Raw genomic sequence first — 24,335 nt, 5'->3', positions numbered from 1 at the left:
TGGTTCTGCTATTTTCTATAAAAATTCCATGGAATTGCAATACCAGCATAAAATTAACTTGCAAATATTACAAATGTTTTTATTCCCCTATGAAATTTGTCTATTCAATTAAATGCAGACATACAGACATATATAAACATGCAGACAGATGTTACAATTCAAAACAATCGATATTCATAACACACAGGAACGAATAGAAATGTGGGCTGGCTAAATGTAATTGACAATAAAAAATAATTGTTAGTATCCCAACGTTTGAGTTTTTGGCAATTGTTCGATTGTTGGTGGCAGCTCGGCAACAATTGTTGGCCAAACACCAAATTGTTATGACTCTTCGTAAGCGTAATCGAAGTAATAAAATTCTATTGTATTTGGCAAGTTGTTGGCATTTACACGTCAACTTTGTCTACTTAAAGCCAAAATGTTGGCAATTATTCTCAACCGATTCTCCTCCCAATCGTCCTGTTGCAAATACCGCCATTCGCACGTCAATACAAAATATTGAATTGTGTTGTGAACTACTCGTACATCAAAAAGGTTGAATAGAAGGAATTGAAATTGTTGTGGCCAAACATTTCTTGTCTTATTTTCTCAGTTATTGTCCAAGTTGATCGATTGCAGACCAATTTTTATATCTGTTAGTTATTTGTTTTTCGGTCGATATGCCATTGTGTGTGGTTGTGTGTTTGCGGTTAGCCAATAATGTTTGTCAATTGCAGACATTTGTGGTATTTACTATTGTGTTTACAATCTTGACAGAATGAAAGAAGACAATGTACCGAGATGGTTATTGTTGACGTAAGCGACTATGTTCTGGAACCATTACCATTATATTATAAGTATACTGAAATAATGGAGAATTTAGAAAATATAAGATAATCAGAGGCCGTTTAACACACCTATGTTGATATTTTTATATGTGTGACCCAGAATCGGGGTTTTATATATACCTTATTCAATAATAACGAAGATAATTCACATTTGTGTTATAAGGCGATCATAGAAAAGATTTCCATGCGTAACGATCTTTTTCCGCTATACTATCTTCCACTTTATCTTTCCATCTTATTCTGGGCCTTCCCAGTAAACCAGTAAGCTCGTTTTTAAGCTATGCATCTTCATCCATTCGAAAGACATGGCCTAGCCAACGTAGTCGCTGCATACATCTGCCTATTTCAATGTCCGTGTATAGATGCTATTACACATCGTCGACGCAGATTGGCCCGTAGATCATTCGGAGATTTTGTTTTTTTCTCTAAAATACTCCAAAAGCTGCCTCATCTGCTTCAGATCCATACACCAGCACGTCATGTAGGAGGTCCTTTCCGATTTTAACTATTGAATTTGTTTCAATTAAAGTTATCCTGTATAGCCATATTAATTTTGCAGGATGCTGGCCTGGCTATAAACACCTTTTCATAGTCGACAAATATGAGTCGGCCTTTTCCATAATTTGGTGCAGAATTAAAATGTTGTCTATGGTGGTCTGAAGCCGCATTGGTATGGTCGTTTACACAGTACGCTGGATATCGCTTTATATAGGATGGGAAGAAAACTAATTTCTTTATAGTTGGTACATATCGTCTTGTATCCTTTATTTTGTGCATTGGAGACAGAATGCTGAGGTTCCAATTATTGGGCAAGCATTCCTCTAGCCAAACTAATCAGGTGGTGCTTGCTCCTGATTAGCATCAGGTCACCGATCTTGTACAATTCGACTTGTAACCCATCGGTAACTGCTGCTGTATTATTCTTCAGCCGATTGATTGCTATTCTGACATCATCTCTTATTGGTTCTGGGATATCTTCTCCACCGCCACTATTTGATACCAGAAACTTTGCATAATTCTCTATCTAGATCCTCAGCATGCTATCTGTATCTGTCACCAGGATTTCTTCTACATATCTTCAGGAAGATGTGCCTGCAACACCTCAGTAGCATCACGACACTTCTGATAGTACGATGGGTTTCTTTGTGGTTGTCTTGGGTATCCATGTGTTGCTTTTGCTGGTGTTTACAGGGAGTGGGTAATTCTTTGCCATTGTGCTCCAATATTTTCGGGACACGAAGTGCTTTCGTAAAGCAGGTGGGTAAGTTGAGCGGAGTAGGCTTCTGCTACCTGTTGTGTTTGCAGCTTTTCGACGTCGAGTTTCCCTGTGGTATTAGATCGCACCTTTGATGCTAATTAAAGACAAGTGCGAACCTTGGCTACTAAAAGGTAATGGTCGGAATCGACATTCGCTCCTCGGATCGATTATCTAAAACACTGAATGAATGCCTTCCGTATATCACAAAATGATCAATTTTATTTCTCGTTGCTTGATCAGGAGAAATTCAGGTGTCCTTGTGTATTCGAGATGCTTGAATATGGTGCTGCGAGGTACCACGTTTTTTGCTACCGCGAAATCAATCAGCCTCATGTCGTTGCGGATTTTTCTTCATGGAGGCTGAATTTTTCGACAGTGACAACAAAAATATTTTATTCCTTTACACCCTTCACCACACTATGGTACAGGGTATTATATCCTTGTGCATATGTTTGTAAAATGAAAAGGAAACGAGATAGACCCATGGTTCCTTTTGAGAATATGCATAGAATGACTTTCTGAGTCGATTTATGCATGTCCGTCTGCCCGTGTGTCCGTCTGTTGATATTAAATTGCAAACAAAGTACAGGTCGCATTTATAATTCGATTTGGATGAAGCATTAATTTGGCCCAAGGGCGAAGCCTGTTGAAATAGAAGAAAATCGGTTCAGATTTAGATAAAGCTTCCGTATATAGTTTCTTCCGATTTTATGTAAATGATGCACCAAAGTCCCTATATATCTTTCGATTTGCACGAAATTTTACACGGTGAACTGAGTTGAGTCTAGAATGTCATGTTTTAAGTTTCGAGTAAACCGGATCAGGTTTAGATCTATTTCCCATACCTATATTTTCGTCCGATTTAAGGTAAAAGTCCCTATAAAGTGTTCGATTTGCAAGAATTTTGGAACAGCACACTGAATTAAGTCGAGAATGAAGTGTGCTATATTTAGTCAAAATCGGTCCAGATTTAGATATAGCTCCCATATATAGTTTCGTCAGATTTTATGCAAATGGTGAACCAAAGTCCCTATATATCTTTCGATTTGCACGAATTTTTTGCATTGCGTACTGAATTAAGTCTAGAATGATGTGTGCTAAGATTCGTGAAAATCGGTTCAGATTTATATACAGCTCCCATATATTTTCGTACAATTTAAGGTAAAAGTCCCTCTAAATTGTTCGATTTGCATGAATTTTGGAACAGCGCACTGAATTAAGTCGAGAATGATGTGTGCTAAGTTTCTTGAAAATCGGTTCAGATAGAGATATAACTACCATATATATTTTCGTCCGATTTTATGTAAATGGTGCACCAAAGTCCCCATATATCTTTTCGATTTTCAATATGGCACAGTGTACTACATTAAGTTTCAAGAAAATCGGTTCAAATATAGATATAGCTCCCATATATATTTTCAGCCGATTTTATGTAAATGGCGTACCAATGTCCCTATATATCTTTCGATTTGCACGAAATTTGACACAGCGAACTGAATAAAGTCTAGAATGATATGTGATAAGTTTCATGGAAATCGGTTCAGATTTAGATATAGCTCTCATACATATTTTCGTCCGATTTTATGTTCATTTTGCACTAAAGATTCAAAGTTTGGCCGACTGTTAGGATACATATTTAGAAAATATCCAAAGTGGTGAAGGGTATCAAATAGTCGGCTCAGTCCGACTTTACTACCTTCCTTTCTGGTTTATATTAAAATAGTTATCTGATTTATTCCACGTTTTGGGTTTTGGGTTCTAAAACATTGTTCTAATAATTCCATCTGGGGAGGATATCGAGATAAAAAACAGAGAGTAAGGTTCGAGAATGAACAATATCTTCCCGCTAGCCCCCATATAATGATACATACCGATTTTCAATATTTTTAATATTTAGCGTAAAAGAAGGTACTATGATGAAAAAATTTTAGTTTCGAAATAGAGCTATATCAGTGCTCAATAAGGCATAGTACCTTATGATAACTACAAATGTTCGGTAATTTCTGCACGATGTAACCAATATTGGTCCTGCTTATGGTATAGCCTGCAGGGACGTGCTCATACAATTTTTTTCTGCAATGACAATTTTAATTTTGAACCAGCAGCTTCCACCCAACCCCCCGAAATAAAAACTGGATACGTTGATGATGGCCTCAGATAACTGTGCCCTCTAAATTGCAGTATTTTGGGGATATTCCACCCTACCATGCGTCGGCAATTTTGGTTCAGTTTTTTGTGTTTTTAGGAAAAATCTCCATTAAAATTTGCTGAAACTTGTATTTGGTGTACATAATGGTTTACATAAATCGGTTTGTAGAAATATCAGTATAGGTCCACTTTTTGAAATGTTCCCTATTTTTTTCTCTTCAAGTACCTGCCAGTATACCTATTGTGGAGGGTATCCAAAGTTCGACCCAGTCGAACTTAACGCTTTTTTCTCTTTTTAATAATTAAGTTGAAATATTTAATACACGGTCATCGGTACGTATGATGAATATATTACCAACGACAACACTCATACGCAATGCTGGATAGAAATCAAACCACAAATAAAGAAATTACCATAATAAAAAAATGGGAGATAAAATGTATCTCAATCACAATTAATATATAAATGAATTATACACAATTTTATTTTAAATAATATTTGCCAAAATATTATAATTTAAATGCAAAAGCGCGTAAATAAACTCCAAAGAAACATGGCCATAAATTTATAGGCATACGCAATAAATATTTACTAAATACATATTTAGGTACACATCCATACACATATAGTTCAGCAGAAAAAAATGTTATAAACAACAACATAAAAATATATTTATTTTTGCATATATTGGAGATATGTTAAGGCTCGACGACATACATTTTTATATGAAACATTTTTGACATAATTTGAATAACAAACATACGCTAACAAATTTCTCTTTCACTCCCTCTCTCCTCTCTCTTTTTTACAGCTACAATATTTTATTTATGATACTCACATATTTTCTACCCGTCATATCAATGACCGCTACCTACTCACGTGTCGGCTTGGAGTTATGGGGTTCCAAGGCCATTGGTGAATATACACCGCGCCAGGTGGAGAATGTCAAAAGTAAACGTCGTGTAAGTCAATGTTGAAACATATTTAAAATACATGGTAACAACAACAACACAACACCGAATTTGATCTCAAAATTTGAAAATGTGGTTCATATCCCCAAAAGTTTGTTGTTGTTGTTCCCTATCAAACATTCTAAGCTGCCATGGTATTTTTATTACCCTCATGTACCTCTTCTTCTTCCCATCTCATGATTGTCCTTTCATTCTGCATTTCAGGTGGTTAAAATGATGATGGTTGTGGTTTTAATATTTGTCGTCTGCTGGCTGCCGTTCCATGCATATTTCATTGTTACATCCTGTTATCCGGCCATTACTGAGACACCCTTTATACAGGAGGTATACCTGTTCATATATTGGCTGGCAATGAGTAATTCCATGTACAATCCGATTATATACTGTTGGATGAATTCGCGGTGAGTAGTAGTGAAATGAAAATGAACAAAACAAAAAAATCAATAACCATCATTTGCATCGACAGCGGCATCATAACCACCAACAGCACCAGTTTTAGAAGCAGTATTAGGAAATGCGGGGTGAACTCTTTTTGGCAAAAAATATTATTTCTCAGAATATTCGAACAGGATGTGTTGTCTGTAAACATTTTACTGCTAAAAGCATACTTTTATACACTTCGGTCTTGGTTTTCTTTTTGTTGTCTTTCCAAGCTCCCCCCAACCCTCTTCCTCCACATTATTGTTAGGTGCTTTTAAATACAGGCATTTATTAGCATAAATGTAGGGCATAACCATAATACACCTAACCCATTCTAGGCCAGCCACTCACATTTTTCCAAAACACTCTTCCCCCACTCCTCCCCTCTTCCCTTCAATCCTCCTCCATTTCCATAGTCTATAAATATATGTGTGAGTGATTGCAGATTGTTTAGATTGAGTTATTGTATTATTGTATATTATGTCTTTATTTATTGTATATTATGTCTTTGTGCATATGTTTGTAACAGGCAAAAGGAAACGAGATAGAGACATGGTTCCTTTTGAGAATATGCATAGAATCACTTTCTAAGTCGATTTGTGCATGTCCGTCCGTCCGTCTGTCTGTCCATGTTAAATTGTAAACAAAGTACAAGTCGCATTTATGATCCGAATTGGATGAAATTTGGCATAGGTCACTTATTCGGCCCAAGGACGAACCCTATTGAAATTGGGAAAAATCGGTTCAGGTTTAGATATAGCTCCCATATATATATTTAACCGATTTAATGTAAACGGTACCTATATATCTTTCGATATGCACGAAATTTGGTACAGCCTAATCATTTAGGTCTAGAATGATGTCTGCCAAGTTTCGTGAAAATCGGGCCAGATTTAGATATAGCTCCCATATATAGTTTCGTCCGATTTCAAGTAAATGGTGCACCAAAACCCCTATATATCTTTCGATTTGCACCAAATTTGGCATAACGTACTGAATTGATCCTAGAATTATGTCTGCCAAGTTTCGTGAAAATCGGTCCAGATTTAAATATAGCTCCCACATATAGTTTCGTCCGATTTCATGTAAATGGTGCACCAAAGTCCCTATATATCCTTCGATTTGCACGAAATTTGGCAAACGTACTGAATTGAGCCTAGAATGATGTCTGCCAAGTTTCGTGAAAATCGGTCCAGATTTAGATATAGCTCCCATATATAGTTTCGTCCGATTTCATGTAAATGCTACACCAAAGTCCCTATATATCCTTCGATTTGCACGAAATTTGGCATAACGTACTGAATTGAGTCTAAAATGATGTCTGTCAAGTTTCGTGAAAATAGGTCAAGATTTACATATAGCTCCCATATATAGTTTCGTCCGATTTCATGTAAATGGTGCACCAAAGTCCCTATATATCCTTCGATTTGCACGAAATTTTGCATAACGTACTGAATTGAGCCTAGAGTGATGTCTGCCAAGTTTCGATAAAATCAGTCCAGATTTCTATATAGCTCCCACATATAGTTTCGTCCGATTTCATGTAAATGTTGCACCAAAGTCCCTATATATCTTTCGTTTTGCACAAAATTTGGCATAACGTACTGAATTGAGCCTAGAGTGATGTCTGTGTTTCGTGAAAATCGGTCCAGATTTAAATATAGCTCCCTTTTATTATAGATTGATTTTAAGTAATTGACGCACCAAGGAACCAATAGGCTAATAGGAACAAAACGTTCTGAAATTAGTATAACCTAACCTGTGACAAGTTTGTTTGAAATCGCCTAATATTTGGATAGAGCTTCCATATATATTTTCGCCCGATTTCAAGTAAATTGGGCATCAAACTCCTCATGTTAGTCAGATTGACATCAAATTTGTGTGCATGTGGTTAAGGTTTCTTAAAATTTGGCTTCGTTCTGCAAGAAAGGAATCCGGTGAAATTCAACACATTTTCTCATCAATGTTATTGTAAAATGTTTGTAATAAAAAATAACACTTTTAGTTGATGTTGGGTTTTTTGTGGTGAAACTATTAGAGATGCGGAACTGTGGCCTTCAATGTAGGAAAATTGTTAAATATGAATTTTGAGATTTCTATCCTCCACCATGAGATGTCTGTTGAAATCACGATAGAGATTGCAATATTTAAGACATAGCTTTGAGTTTTGGTATTGTAAATGGGAAATATCGGCCAACGTTTTGGCATAGCAACCCTTTTAACGGCACCACCTCATTTCCATTTTTTTTCCAAAAATGTTAACTTATTTTACCAACAAATCATTATTCCGAGTTCCTGAAGGTGTAAAATATATTTCGTTATAAAAACATGTAGCCCCCATATAAATATTTCCTTCATTATACCCTACACAACTATTTTGTCAGGGTATTATAGGTTTGTGCACCCCCAAGAGTTTGTAACGCCGCGATCGTCATATCTCGACTAGCTGAATCGATCTAGACATGTATGTCCGTCCGTCCGTCTGTCCATTATAATTTGTAAACACGATACAGGCCACAGTTATGGACCAATCTTCACGAAATTTTGCATGTAGGATGGGTCCGCCCCAATGAAGACCAATATTTTTTGAAATGGGGATGAAATGGACGAAATACTTAATTTTTGTCGGGTTTTCTGGTCGCTCCAGAGGCCGCAATTATGGCCCAAACATCTCGAACTTTTACATGGAGAAGGCGATTGGGCCAATGCGGGTCAAATTGACCCTGACTTTTGTGTGAAAAATTTGTATTATATAGCTTATATATTTACTCCTGAAGGACATAGAGACGATAAATTGATAGTATATCCACGAGGAGTGGCTGGTCTTTAAGGTACCCCCCCCCCCCCATTCACGATTTTAGTTTTTCAAGATTTTCAATGGGCTGGTAAATCAATACCAATCCTTGTTAAGGTTCGTAACTTTGCACATATATATTTGTTGTTGTTTTTTTGTAATTAAAGAGAAGTCCTTATTTTTGATGGCGGGCATGATAACTCCTCACTGGAACATCGGAATCCGAAAATTCCAACGGTGTTAGAAAGAGTACATGTCTGGCTCTCGTATGAACTAGGATTATTGACATCGCTCTAAAATTAACAACATGGCGGACCTTTGAAAAAATATTTTTGGACAATCGCCGATTTTTCACCAAAGACCAAGTTAAAAAATAAGGAAGGTCTTCACCGATTGGCTTTGTCCTAGTTCATACGATAGCTATACACTCACAGAGAAACGTGTAAAAATGTGGAATCGATTGGGTTATTAGTTTTTGAGTTATCGTGCCAGCCATTCACAAAAGAGGAAAACGTGTTCAAAGTTTGAGAAGCCCTTTAGCCGACACAATAAATCGTCTATATCTTCAAGAGTTTTTGAGATTTTCACTTGAAATTTTGTAGAGACATTCTTGAATTAGTGTAGATTCGAACTAAATCAAAATAATTTTTTACCCCGAGAATGGGGGGCCTTAAATTGATACCAATTATATTGTCGTATGTACTCGGATGTGGAAGTTACACGTAAATATTTACAAGTGCTTACGTATTCCGATATTGTTTAGTAACCCACTACCACACTAGAGCAGATCGCTTTGAAATGGTCCATGAGGTTCCAGGTATGGTCAAGGAGAACGCCTATAATTTTCGTTGATGATCAATTAATAGTATTGGGATAAAGCGGACCAAAAACTTAATTTTTTGTGTTATTTCGAGTCGATCTATAGGCCACAATTGAAAGCCGAACATCACAAAACAACCCACGGTGAAGGGAGTATGGACAAGTAATTAGAAGGGCTGTACTGAATATTGGTAATATTTGGAAAATGTGTCAGTATAAGGTAGAGGTGATGTTGACCTTTAATCGGGCAAGAGAGTGCAACTTTAACGAAATATTACCTAGGCTCGGAATAAAAATCCGCAGAAAGTCGTAAAACCATTTTTGTAGAATTTTTTTTAGAATAGACACTTTAAAGGTCCTCGTTAGATATTTTGACGGTCCTGGGCGACTTTCTCCAATGAATCATATTTTGCAGACCATTTTCGATAACAATTGTTCCACGAAGTGACTGTAATTTGGTAAACCATGGTATTGGAGGGTGAAACCCACATTTTCATAAAATTTTCGATATAGATCCATGGTTTTACATAGATCTCATATGAAGTTCCGAACATTCTAGTTGTTCCAAACACTTAAGTTGTTAAATTTTTTCGCTTCCAGGAGCCTTCTGAAAAAAAACGTCTTTTTAGAAAACCATAGTTGGGTGTCTGTAGTTTGGTATTACATTATATCCATCACTTTTGTGCATATTTTTGTAACAGGCTAAAGGAAACGAGATAGATACATGGTTCCATTTGAGAATGTGCATACAATTACTTTTTAAGTCGATTTATGCTTGTCCGTCCGTCTGATCCATGATGGATCCTCTGTTGCGGGAGTTAGCTGCTTCTTTCAAGGTCTGTGCATATGCGGATGACTTGCTCATCATGATTGAAGGGGATAGTCGCCTTGAACTGGAAAATCGTGGTGAGCAAGCTATGCAGATTGTGCAGGCTTGGAGTGACCGAGTTGGAGTGGAGGTTGCTACAGATGCTGCTGAAAGGCAGGTTGGCACGCAGTCGTCCTCCCTGCATTCGAGCTGGTGAACGCGGCATAAGGTATTCGTGTACTGTTAAATATCTCGGGATAACGGTGTCAGAGCGTTTGAATTTTCTTCCACACTTCGATCGGTTGAAGGAGAAGCTGACAACGGTCGTTGGGACCATCAGGCGTGTTTTGCGGACTGATTGGAGCTTGAGTAGGCGTTCTGTGCGTATAATATATCGTGGGCTTTTTGTTGCCTGCGCAACTTATGGTACACCTATATGGTACAGAACTGCCTCTTCTGTCTTCGGGCAAAGGAAGCTCCTTTCGTGTCAGCGGGTCGTCATGTTAGCGTGCTTGCCAGTGTGTCGCACTGTTTCAACAGAGGCGTTGCAGGTGCTGCTTGGCGCCGCGCCGCTTGATCTTGAAGTGAGATGTAGGGCTATCATGTATAAGCTTAAGCGTGGTTTGCAGTTGGATGAGGATGATTGGCTCAGGCCTTCTGATTTGGTGGATGGGGAGAATAGGCGGTACAGCACTATCCTTCAGGATTGTGTTGTTGATAGGTGGAGGACAAGGTGGACGAACAGTGACAAAGGGAGGGTGACGTACGAATTTATTCGTGACGCAACGTTCGTAGTGGACCGGCCAGACTTTCGCTTCGGCTTGAGTACTGGTTTCTTACTGACGGGGCATGGCGCTCTGACAATGCTTTTCTGCTTAAAAGAGGCCTGTCCCAGACGGATTTATGTGGGTGCGGGATGACCGAGGACTGGAAGCATATACTGCCTGAATGCTGTTACTATGATGACATTAGAGATTTAGCAAATATGGGTATATCGAATGGAGGGGCGGGGTGGGATTTCAGTAGGGCACTTGAAGACGATAGGACCTTTAGTTGTTTAAGTAGTTTTACTCGTGAAGCATTTAGGAGAAGGACAGTACTTAGTGGAGGTGGTCCTCGTACATAGCCCCCTTGCAGTTGGGTTTGGTCGGTTGCACCGGGTGGTGGTGGGTAGGTGCACCGGGTGGCGGTGCGGTTATCGGCGGTTGTTGGCAGTTGTAGGTGATGTACGTGCTGCCAGCGGTTGTCTGGGCATCGTGGGTGGTTCGTGGTTTCCACTTCATGTGTTTCACTCGTCCTGTGGATGTAGTGTAGGCTGTCCGTGAGGGCAGTTTTGTTCATTGTTTGTGTTGTGATGTCCGATGCCGCGGTCCTTTGGGCCCTTTGTGCAGTCCGTGAGGACAGCATGTTAATTGTTTGTGATGTGTGTATTTATCATTGCTTGTGGTCAGGTTTTCCTTGCCACTTGCGGTTATCGCCGTTGCTTATTGCTGTTTTGGGATACCAGCCCGGACATGTGTCGAACTGGGAGAGGCTCCAGTCTCGAGCCTGAGTGGAGGTTTTCTGTGCCGCAGGTGTCAGGTGCCCCTGGATCTGTCGATCCAACCTGACAGTTGGAGTGGCCCCCTGGGGAGCTTCGCGGGGGTTGTGGTTTCGCCCCTCACCAAGGGGGAGAGTGTGCCTTCTGCATGCTCTCCAATTGGTACAGTACTTCGGTGCTGGTGCGCTGGTGGGCTGGTGGGCGCTTTTCCGCCTGTGGCTCAGTCACTCTGAGGTAGGCCTTTTGGCAGGTAGTCACATAAAACTCTTCAAGATACTTGTCCATGTTAAATTGTAAACAAAATACAGGTGGCATTTTTGATTTGAATTGGATGAAATTAGGCACAGCCCATTTAAAAAACAGTTCAGATTTAGATAAAGCTCCCATATATATATTCGTCCGATTTTAGGTAAATAGTGCACCAAAGTCTCTATATATCTTTCGATTTCCACGGAATTTGGCACAGCGTACTGATATCTTTCGATTTGCACGAAATTTGGCATAGTATACTAAATTAAGTCCACAACGATGTGTGATAAATTTCGTAAAAAATCGGTTCCGATTTAGATATAGCTCCCATATATATTTTTGTCCGATTTAATGTAAATAGTGCATTAAAGACCCTATATATTCTTCGATTGCCACGAAATTTAACATAGCGTACTGAATTCAGTCTAGAATGATGTGTGCTATGTTTCGCAAAAATTGGTTCAGATTTAGCTATAGTCCTATATATATATATACATATATTTCGTCCGTTTTTGCATATATGGTGCACCAAACTCCTAATGTTTGTCCGATTAACACGAAATTTTGCACAACGTATCGAATTGAGACTTGAATGACGTTATTGCATTTTGTTGAAATTGGTGCAGATCCAGCCATAGCTTCCATATGTATTTCGAACGGGTGTCTGATTGAGATTAAATTTTTTAACAGTGCGGCGTACCGAATAGCGTGTATCAATTTTGCTATAAATCGTTTTCCATAAATTTGTCCCATGGTACGCAGACGACTCTATATCTGCCCGAATGCAATTAAATTCATTATAGGTTGTAGAAATACATGAGTATGTTCTTTCGAGGGAACATTGACATACAGTTGTAAGTATACATATGTACAATATACCCAAAGTGGTGAAGGGTTTCATATAGTCAGCCCATTCCGACTTTACTACTTTCCATACTGCTTTTTTTTTTTTTTTTTTTTTTTAACCGTGATATCGCTACAAGAGGTTATTTGCCACGAGATGTTCTATCCTTGCATCATCTCACTTGGGGCCACGTGAAAGATAGGGTTTCACAAACAGCTTTTGAGGACATATGGTAATCACTTTGCGATTTGGTTATAATAAATAAGCTGGTAAAAAGTCAATTTGAACCTCATGTCAATGTTAAGTACTATTAGAATGGAAAAAGTGCTCTCATAGACCTACTCAAACCAACGCCTTTTTGAGCGACCAAAACATGTAATTGATGTCCATCTTCCATGCAACTCTCACTTAGCTCTGACCAATGAATTGGATTGGAAAAAATAGTTCATAAAAGAAGCGATAGTTTATAATAAATATTAACTTTGTACTATTTTCCCAGAAATATATAGTTTTTGTTGTTGTAGCAGACTTATTGCTTTTACACAATGGGCTGAAGTGACAGACGTTGGCCGAGTAAGACTCGGGTCGTTTCGAAAATACATATTAGCTCTCGTAGCCTTCATTATTAACAAATTTTTAAAGCTTCATGATTACAATCTTTAAACTAATTCTTTGAATATGGAATATAAATTTAAAATGTTTACAATCCTCGGAAAAAGTCCTAAATAATTCTCGCTTAGAAAATAATCGAAAAAATAACTCTAAAAACTCTTAAGTGTCCTTCAAAATATTAAGAAACCAAGCGGAAATCATTGAGGTTCGCACAAAAAAATTATAAAATCCATGATAAAATCGACGGTCCTTGAAAAATATTTTGAAAAAAAAAATATGCCTGAAGGAACTTTAAAAATTCAGACTTATGTCATGTCTCTGCGGGTCATTTAAGGCATTTTTAAAATTCCCCTGGAAGACATTGAAATGACCCGCCTGAGAATTTGTTTGCTTGTTTTGCATTGTAAAGACAAATTTATGTACGTAATAAGAATATTGAAAATATTCCGCCTGTGTCCCCCCAGCACCGCTTTCTTAAAAAAATACAGTTATTTTGTGAAAATACCCTTTTGACATGGGTCTTATTTTCTTTTTTCCCAAAATTATTTAAATGTTGATAAATATAAATAAAGGTCCTCACATCTGAAACAGTTGTCCGTGTAATATATGTATCTCTGTGAATATATGTAAATATTTTTATTTGTTCACTGAACTGAACATGAACAATTTATTACGAGTAAATCATTTCTGAGTTGAAAATGAGTAAATGGCAAATTTCGTTGCAAAACGAGATGGAAAAATTCACAATGGCAAAGGTCAATAAGACACTGATTTTGAATCGTATATAAAAATGGTATATAAAATAATAATAAATCATATTAATAAATGATAATAACTTCGAGGGTAATACTGAACGACATTACATACAATTTCAATTTAAATCCCATCTTAAATTGATATCAGTCAACTTCATTTCTGAACAAAAAATCCAAAATAAAAATTTAAAATTTTGAACTCTTTCCTTTGGATCACCTTTTGCTTCTGACATTTGAATGACTTTCCTTTAAAACATTTATATGAAAACATCCGCTGAATGCATTAAACTACTATTCAATGAATGAAAAAAATGGCTACCTCCTTTTTTTAAAGGGAAAACACTTGACTAAGAGTCCTTGGCCATAGAAAACATGGTCCTTACATAGATAAGTGCATAGATGAGGATGATGATGATGCATTGAAAGTGGAAGTAGAAAAAATGGGAGAAATGAAACGATATCGACAAATAACAACAAAAAAACTGCAGTTTTTAATAAAGGATGTCAGTCAGTTACATTGTCGACACAACGACAAGAGAGCTTCGAGGAAGTATTTGTGCTGCTGCCAGTGTGGATGAATTATGTATTGTTCAATCAATTATTGAAAAATGAATGAATGAATTTATTGCGAATCGATAGGTGAAGTAAGCCAAAGCGTTATACGGATTAAAGTAGTTTTGTGTTTAAGGTGAAAGGGTCCACATTTTTTGTACTTTAAAGGAATATTTTTTTATAGGGTCTTATGAACGAATTTTCAAAGATTTTTTGGAAGGCTATATATCAGATTTTTTTTATTTTTGAATGCTATATGAGAGTAATTTATCGTTTGGGGACATTTTAGAATTTGGGATTTTAGTAAGCAATTTTTGCTTAGGCGTAGGGTTTAAAAAAAGTTTTTGGAGATTTATAAGCGTGTATTTTTAAAGAAGTTTTAAGAGTTCTCAAAGCGTTGATTTCTAAAGAAGTTTTTGGAGAACAATAATCAGGGATCTATAAGTGTGAATTTTTAAATAAGTTTTTGGAGATCTATAAGCTTGGATTTTAAAAAATCCAAGCTTATAGATCTAAAAACATCGATTTTTAAAGAATATTTGGAGGAATTTAAAAAAATGTATTTTAATGAAATTTTTAAATAACCTCTTGGAGAAAATTTCTAATGAATTTTTGTAGGACTATAAGCTCGTATCTTTTGGAAAACTAATGCCTGGCTTTTAAGTCTCTTTTTACGAAAATGTCCCTCATCGAAATATTGATTTTAAACCCATGTTTCTTAGGTTCTAATCCGTTTCAGGCTCGTCCACACCATTTTTGTTTTTAAAATTTTTTCAGACCTCACTGGCGCACAATAAGTCTCTAAGAGAGTAACCGACTTCATCTAAACTTTGCACATCGCAATATTTCTTCTAAACATAAATCAAGGTACCTCCCACACGAAATGGTCACGATATAGCTAAAATTTAATTTTATAATATGATGCGAACGGAGTATCCCATTTGGAACAAACTTTATACAACCTAATATTTAAAACAAGCCTGTATAATGTTGGAAGATGGAACTTATCGCTCCACTCCGATGAACAAAGCGAACGAAATATCCACACTTCATACAAACACATCGTTATATTTTTTCCAATCCTAGGTCGGCCGATGGTAGCCTCTCCTACAAAGTGTCAAATTTTTCAATTTTTAGGAATTCAATATTAAGCAAATGGAATGCCCGATTTGACCCAAACTCTGCTCCTTATCGTACTTTTACCAACTCTAAATTATGTTCGGTCCATTTTTTCTAGTACCCCACCCATAAAGGGTCAACATTTTTATACCCTTCAGCATACTGTGGTTCAGGGTATTATGTCTTTGTGCATATGTTTGTAACAGGCAAAAGGAAACGAGATAGACACATGGTTCCTTTTGAGAATATGCACTCACTTTCTATGTCGATTTATACATGTCCGTCTGTCTGTTAAATGTTAAATTGGAAACAAAGTACAGGTCGCATTTATGATCCGAATTGGATGAAATTTGGCATAGGTAGCTTATTTGGCTCAAGGACGAACCCTATTGAAATTGTGAAAAAACAGTTCAGATATCAGATATAGCTGCCATATATATTTTCGTCCGATTTAATGTAAATGGTGTACCAAATGCCCTATATATAATTCGATTTGCACGAAATTAGGCAAAGCGTAATGAATTGAGTCTAGAATGGTGAGCGGTAAGTTTCGTGAAAATCGGTTCAAATTTAGATATAGCTGCACATATATATTTTCGTCCGATTTAAAGTAAATGGAGTACCAAAGTCCCTATATATCTTTCGATTTGCACGAAATTAGGCACAGCGTACTGAATTGAACCTAGAATAAAGTGTGCTAAGTTTCGTGAAAATCGGTTCAGATTTAGATATAGCTCCTATATATATTTTTTCGTCCGATTTAATGTAAATGGTGTACCAAAGTCTCTATATATCTTTCGATTTCCACGGAATTTGGCACAGCGTACTGATATCTTTCGATTTGCACGAAGTTTGACAGATTTAGATATAGCTGCCATATATATTTTCGTCTGATTTAAGGGAAATGGTACAAAAAAGTCCCAAATATCTTTCGATTTGCACGAAATTTTGCATGGTGTACTCAATTGAATCTAGAATGACGTGTGCCAAATTTGGAAATCGGGTCAGATTTTTACATAGCACCCATATATATTTTCGTCCAATTTAAGGTAAATGGGGCTCCAAAGTCCCTATATATCATTCGATTTGCCCGAAATTTTGGCATAGGGTACTGAATTAGGTCCAGAATTATGTGTGCTAAGTTTCGTGAAAATCGGCTCAGATTTAGATTAAGCTCCCATACATATTTTCGTCAGATTTAATGTAAATTATGCACTAAAGCCAATTATGCCAATTTATGTCAATGTTCCTTCGAACAACATATGGACCTGTATACTAATTTTCTGCAGACTTGTATGTTACCCCCCAGAAACCGGAAAGCAAAATTACAACTCCTTCTAAAAAAAAAAAAAAATTACAACTGCGACTAAACATTTCTAAACAACGAAAACTGAATGTCCAAATCCAAAACGTTATGCAAAGCCTTTTAACATTCCCCAAAGCTGGACTTGAAGATTTTACTTCGGTAAGAAAATCCGGTTGCACTCTTAAAAATTCCCAAACTATTATATGAGGCTTATGCCAATATGGCGTTCACCACCCTCTTCGGTTAGAACATGCAAAACCCGTAAAAACTTAAATGTAGCGGTGCTGTCATGTGGGACAAACCCTACGCAACCTGTGCGCAAAATTCCGACTTAACTACTTTCCTTCCTTTTTTGTAAATAAGCGTAGCTTTTTTAATTATTTTTGGAGATGTCAAACTTCTTAGAAGTTTTTTTTTGTAAGACTAAAGCCAGAATTCGTACAATTTGAATACGAAGCAATTTAAATAATTTGGACTGTATACACAAATTAGTACTGTACACAAATTAACCCTCTTCTCTATATTGAAAAGCTCATAACTTTACCAAAATCACTTTACACTTTTATTAATATAGGTATGGGTCCATCATATCTGGTACCTCCCCCTACTATCAAAAAAATAAATAATTGTCCACAACACCGACCGACACTTTTTTATTTGTTTTAATAAAAAATACTGTTTTATTATCAGTTATCGGATTTTATTGATCAGATGTCATCAAATCCTTATAATTTGATTTCAAACGTGTGTCTGAAATCCAAAATCCAATTTTTAATTAATAGTCTTTTTATGATTCCGACTGAAGATTTTGTCACTCAATTCCAAAACAAATCCTTAGGCAGATTAAACGTTTGTGTTTTCTCATTAAATATATTTGTATCTCCGTATATCTCCACTCCCCCTCTCGTTTGCTCTCTGTTATAAAAATAATAACAATAAAATCGATTTGATTCGTGGAAATATATCAGATTTTCCAGAAATATTTTTCATGCTCTATTATATTATTTTTAAAGAATATTTTCACAGGGACCAACACAAGGCGTGGATTTTTTATCATTAGAACCACGTGTATCTGAAATCCAAAATCCAATTTTTAATTAAAAGCTTTTTTATGATTCCGACTGGAGAATTTTGTCATTTATTTTCAAATTCCCCACAAACAAATCCTTAGGCAGATTAAACGTTTGATGTTTTCTCATTAAATACATTTTTATCTCCATCTATATCCACTCCCCTCTCTTTTGCACTCTGTCATAAAAATAATAACAATAAAATCGATTTGACACACACACACAAACTAAGTCCTTAAAATTCCACACGTTGCATTGTTGAGTGTTATATATACATATATATTGATCCAATGTTTTTATGTATTTACGCTGAATTGTTTTCCCAACACCACATACTTCGTGTACACCTCTTCAACACTCACACACATCGCCGTGAGGACGTCTTTATTGCTGCAAATAAAAATACTGAAAATGCCAAAGAGAAATTAATTTCAACAATTCATTGTTTCGAATCTCCTACGCATTTTCATTTCTTTCTACTGTCTTATTGTTGTTGTTTTTTTTTTTTGTATTTTATTTGTGTTTTTTTTTCTTGCACTCATCATCCTTTAGTTTCATTTCGTTTGTTGTGTCTTTGTTTGCAATTGCACGTAACATGGTTGTCTTATATATTCCGGTCTGTTCGACATCCTTTCAGTTTTGTTGCTATTGTGGCTAGTTATCTTTCGTCGAAGGTCCCCTTTTTGGTCCCCTCTTCCCTTTGGGTTGCTGCGGTTTTCATGATGTTACACAATTCTTGAACATCCGCCAATGTTGCATTTCCGGCACGAAATGCTGCTATAGTTGTTGGGGTCTTGGTAAGGAGGAGGGCGAGAAGGGGAAATTCCAGGGGAAAGGGAGAAAACAAATATTTTTTTCCATTACAATTGCATTTAATCCGTTTTTATTCCAATGACTTAATTTAAATACGTTACTGCTGCTATTATTACTGCCAGCTGCTGCATGGTGTCCTATTACCCATCACCTTCATCTCATTCGTCATCATCGACACTGTGCATACCTCTGTGATGTTGTGGTTTATTATTGACAGTTGGTTTTTATATGTTCCACTCTTTGTCTTCTTGTTTTTCATTGCAGATTTCGTTTTGGCTTTAAAATGTTTTTCCGCTGGTGTCCATTTGTCCATGTCGGTGCTGAGAGTCTAAATCGTCGTGATAACCTGACATCACGCTATTCATGCTCCGGTTCACCTGATCACAATCGCATCAAACGTAATGGTAAATGTTCCAAATTTGGTACACTAACACACATGAATGATTCGTCAGGCGATATTAGAGGGGGTCGAGAAAAAAATACTTTTTTTTAAGAAAAAATCTGTCGACCACTAATTTGGCCCTCGGCGAACCATAGAAAACAATAACCATTCTTATAATATTTTTTTTTAACTTGACCCACCCTAATGTCACCTGGAGCTCTCTCATGTATGCTCAACTATTGGAAATTTTGTAAAAATATGCATATTAAATTAATTGAAGCTAACCTGTGACACATAATTGAGGTGTGAACTAAATTCGACACCAATTGCTGCACAGTGGTTTCAAATAATTTATTTACCAAAATATCGAAAATAACTTTTGATAATTTTGTCAATTTTTATATTCCTTCTTTAGATACTCAACGTTCATTCCTGTACACATGTCCTGGTTCGCCAAAAAGTCGACGCATATCCCACAGTGGTAAGTTTTAATTTTTTTCTGTGACAGTTACCATGGGAATTTAGAAAAAAATCTATGGAAATATTTTGAATTTAATTGGATCGGATAAGGAATCCATAAATAATTGGACGCCTTAAAAAATATTTTTGTGTATTGGTAAAGACCAAAACTATAAAAAAATCGGCTTTCGTAGAGAGCTCAATTTGGATAATTGGCCAAATTCGTGGAAAAGGTATCAGATTTTCCACTATTATAGGCGTGGATTAAAAAAAAAATATTTTTGTTCAGGGACAAATAACGGGGTGGATTTTTTAAAAATATTTTTTTCAAGGACTATTATTGGAATGAATTTTTTACAAATATGTTTTAAGGGCTATTGTAGGCGTGAATTTTTTTACAAATATGTTTTAAGGATTATTATAGACGTGAAATATTAAAAATTTTTAAGGACTATTATAGGCGTGGAGTTTTTTAATTGTTTTTAAGGACTATTATAGGCGTGGGTTTTTTCAAAAAAAAAAATTGAGTGCTATTATAGGCGTGGATTTTTCAAAAAAAAATTTTGAAGGATTATTATACTTACTTAAGCCGAGCTTAAAAAAGCTTCCATAAGCCGAGCTTAAAAAAGATTTCTAAGCGCGTCGGTCTTGTGCGCATCTCCTCCAATTTGAAAGACCACGTTCCAAAATGTTGTTTTCTACGTTGGGTTTCCATCTAATTCGTGGCCTTTCCCTTCTACGGGAACCATCAGTAGGCTCGCTTTTATATGCCTTTTGAGCTGTGGCATTCTCATTCATTCGCACAACATGGCCTAGCTATCGTAGTCGCTGCAGCTCAATACGACTGACTATGTCGATGTCGGCGTATAAATTGTAAAGCTCGTGGTTCACTCGACGTCGATATCCACCGACGACGCTGATCGGCCCCTAGATCTTTTGAAGAATTTTTCTTTCCAACACCCCAAGAGCTGCCTCATCTGCTTGCGCAAGTACCCATGATTCAGGTGGCCTTGTTTCTAAACTGCTTACATAGACCATCGTAGCATCTGTTGGCCATCACAATCGTTCTCCGAATTTGAAAACTGACGTCATTCGTTTTATTTATGGCGGTACCAAGGTATATAAAATCTTTAACTACCTCGAAGCTGTAGTTCTCAAGTTCCACAGTCGGTCCGAGTCTGCTGGACGTCTTGCGCGTTGATACCATTAGCTTGGTCTTCTCGCCGTTTACTGCCAGACCCACTTTGGCAGATTCCTTCTCAATTTTTTCAAAGGTGGCTGTTACCGCTCGCAATGTTCGACCCATTATATCGATGTCATCGGCGTAGGCGAGTAACATGTGTTGTCTGGTGTACAGAGTGTCATTTCTGTTCACCTTTGCGTCTCGTATTACCTTTTCCAGCAGTATGTTGAAAAGATCACACGTTGGTCCGAGTCTGCTGGACGTCTTGCGCGTTGATACCATTAGCTTGGTCTTCTCGCCGTTTACTGCCAGACCCACTTTGGCAGATTCCTTCTCAATTTGTTCAAAGGTGGCTGTTACCTTTTTCGACCCATTATATCGTTCATCGGCGTAGGCGATTAATGTGTTGTCTGGTGTACAGCATTTCTGTTCACCTTTGCGTCTCGTATGACCTTTTCCAGCAGTATGTTGAAAAGATCACACGACAAACTGTCACCTTGTCTGAATCCTCGTTCGGTATTGAAGGGCTCCGATAGGTCCTTTCCAACTTTAACTGCTGACCTTTTGCCACTTAAAGTTATACTGCATAGCCGTATTAATTTTGCAGGAATACCGAACGTAGACATGGCTTTAAAATGTCATTGACCATTGGCTTCAATGCGGCTTTACACAGCACATTAGGTGATATGTGTCATGTGTTTTTCATATTTGGCGCAGAGTGAAAATCTGGTCAATGGTGGAGAAGGCTAATTCCGCATTAGTTGTCACATAATGTCATTGTCTCCTTTTTTGTGCACGGGACAAAGGTGCTGAGGTTCCAATCATTGGAAATGCATTCTTCTAGCCAAATTGTACTAATCAGCTGTTGCATGCTCCTGACCAGCATCTGACCGGACTTCATTCTGACTCCTGTACATATCGATTTGCTCACGCTCACGTTTTTCTATTTCTTTCTTATTTTTTCTGAAAACACGTTTCTCCTCTCTCCTTTTTCCCGATAATTCTCCATCACATTACGTGTTGCTACTGTCTGCAGGGTTGCCCTATACGCTGCGTTTTTCACATCAGTAACATTACGACATGGGTTTCTTGGTGGTGGCTTTTGGTACCAAAGTGTTGCTTTTGCTGCAGTTTGTAGGGAGTGGGCAATTCTTTGCCATTGTGCTTCTATACTAATATCGGGACAAGAAGTGCTTTCGTCAAGCAGGTGGGTAAGTTGAGCGGAGTAGGCCTCGCATACCTGTTGTTTTTGAAGCTTTTCGGCGTCGAGTTTCCGTGTTGCGTTAGATCGCACCTTCGCTGCAACATTAAGACGAGTGCGAACCTTGGCTGCTACAAGGTATTGAGTGGTCCGAATCGATATTCGATCCTCGGATCGATCGAACACCTAATACACTGGATGAATGCCATCCGTCTATCACAACATGATCAATTTGATTTCTCGTTGCTTGATCAGGAGAAATCCAGATGCTTCAATCTGGTGCTGCTAACTACCATGTTTTTTGCTGCCGCGAAGTCAATCAACCTCATGCCGTTATCGGATGTTTCCTCATGAAAGCTGAATTTTCCGGCAGTGGGACCGAAAATATCTTCCCTTCCGATTTTTACATTAAAATCTCCTAGCAGATTTTAAATGTCATGGCCAGGGCAGCAGGCGCTCATAAAAAATTTCGTTGGTCTGTTCATCTTTGTCTTCGGTCGAAGCATGATCGCAAATAAGACTGATGTAGAAGAACCTCGCTTTTATGCGAATTATAGCAATTCGCTTATCGACTGGACTGAATCTGGAGACGAGGTCTTTTATTCTCCTGTTATAAATCCGCAGCCAAAGTCATGTCTCGTTTCTTGGCAGCTATAATACAGTGTGTAATCGTCTGATTTACTTACGCCTGTCTCTTTCCATCGAATTACCTGTAAGGCAATAATATCGGCTTTGTACTTCTTGAGTACATCCGCCAATGCGAAAACTGCAACTGTTCTTTAGATTCGAAGATCGTGGTCTTTTATAGGTTTGCGGGGGTTGTCAACATTACGGGGGTTTGGTTTTCTTTTTCATAGTAGGAGGGGTTTGCAATTGGTGTGGGCAATTGGGGATTTATGAGAGATTGTAGCTCAGACAATTGACCACTGATGGTTCATGGCTATGCTACAAACATGAGCAGCTGCATCTAGCGGCAATTGTCTGTACTAAAATTTATGGTTTTTTATATATCCCTTCCATAATCCCTACTAGTCGACAATTTTATGAAATTAACAATAAGTATTATTTCAGTATCCGATTATTTCTGTATAAGTATCCCGACAAATTTTGTATTTCTTTCCGAGTAACCCTATATTAACAATAATTGAATACGACCTTCACTGAATTTTATTTAATTTTGCCTTTTTCTTCTAATTGTTCTTTTTTTCTTCTTTTTTGTCACTTCTTTTTAGGCATCCTTCGCAGTTCAACCATTTTAACAACGCATCGTGATAACAGTCGTCACTCGGCACCCATAACAACTACAACAACAATGATTCCCAGCACTTGTAATATAAGTGGTGGTAATTATTCACAGCAGCTGCATCAGCATCATCATCAGCAGCACCATCTACATCATCATTCGCATCCTCATCACAATTCCTATCATCAGCGTAACAGTGTGAAGTTGGCCAGTAATTCACATGAATTGGCGGCGCTGACCGGTAATGGACCCCTCCACTTGTACTCGGCCAATTCAAAAGAAAAATTGCTTAAATCAAATCTTAGATCGAATGGTGGCGGTGGTAAATGGACAATGGCAACAACAACAATAGCCGCCAATACGGGGACCACACCAACAAATGAGAATGTGGTGGGGCCGTGTCCGACAGCGTTTAATGGTGTAAGTGATACAAATTATTTGGCCAATCGAACGGCTTTAATGTCTTGACCAGCAGAATATGAACAAGGAAGAGGTAAAGAAACGGAAGAAGAAGTTGATGCGGAGAAAGCTGCAAAGGATCTATTTAATGGCACACAAACGAACGGAAACGGAAGTTTATTCTGTGGCAGTTTAACATTGACAAATGGTTGTAATGCCAATACGAATACCAACCACACCATTACCACCCTCGCAGTCCCAGCCCCCAACAACTCTGGCCACACATTATTGTTGTACAATAATTCCAGCGATTATGACAAGCCAACTTTCTTCAATGACCAAGCCTTGGAAGTTACGAAGCATGCCAGCAAAAACAACAACAGCACATTTAAATCCAAGCAAGAAGCTATAAACATGGAAGATAGAAATGCTGGTGGCGGTATTAAAATGCTTTATTCAACGACGGCAACTGGAAAATCTAATAGCGTACATAATAATCAGGACAAAACATGGCTTTAAGCCATTCACACAATAAACTATTTTAGCCCACATACCCACA

General features: G+C 37.5%; 1 protein-coding gene across 1 annotated transcript in view; it reads left to right on the top strand.

Annotated features, from left to right (window-relative positions):
* The window catches only part of LOC133322130 (tachykinin-like peptides receptor 99D), a gene marked incomplete at its 5' end in the record, with an annotated part of 73,124 nt that extends 49,279 nt beyond the window's left edge, over window positions 1–23,845 (top strand). The window contains 5 exons of the mRNA XM_061531179.1: window positions 5,049–5,199; window positions 5,413–5,609; window positions 19,174–19,313; window positions 19,707–19,772; window positions 23,367–23,845. Coding sequence (XP_061387163.1) covers window positions 5,049–5,199; window positions 5,413–5,609; window positions 19,174–19,313; window positions 19,707–19,772; window positions 23,367–23,845 — 1,033 coding nt within the window. The remainder of the gene's footprint in view (window positions 1–5,048; window positions 5,200–5,412; window positions 5,610–19,173; window positions 19,314–19,706; window positions 19,773–23,366) is intronic.
* Window positions 23,846–24,335: the final 490 nt, after the last annotated feature.

Source organism: Musca vetustissima, unplaced genomic scaffold, assembly GCF_032173495.1.
Source record: "Musca vetustissima isolate MV318-11 ecotype Yass unplaced genomic scaffold, APGP_CSIRO_Mvet_v1 utg76065, whole genome shotgun sequence".
NCBI classification, from domain to species: Eukaryota; Metazoa; Arthropoda; class Insecta; order Diptera; family Muscidae; genus Musca; species Musca vetustissima.
This window is presented reverse-complemented; position numbering and strand designations above follow the sequence as displayed.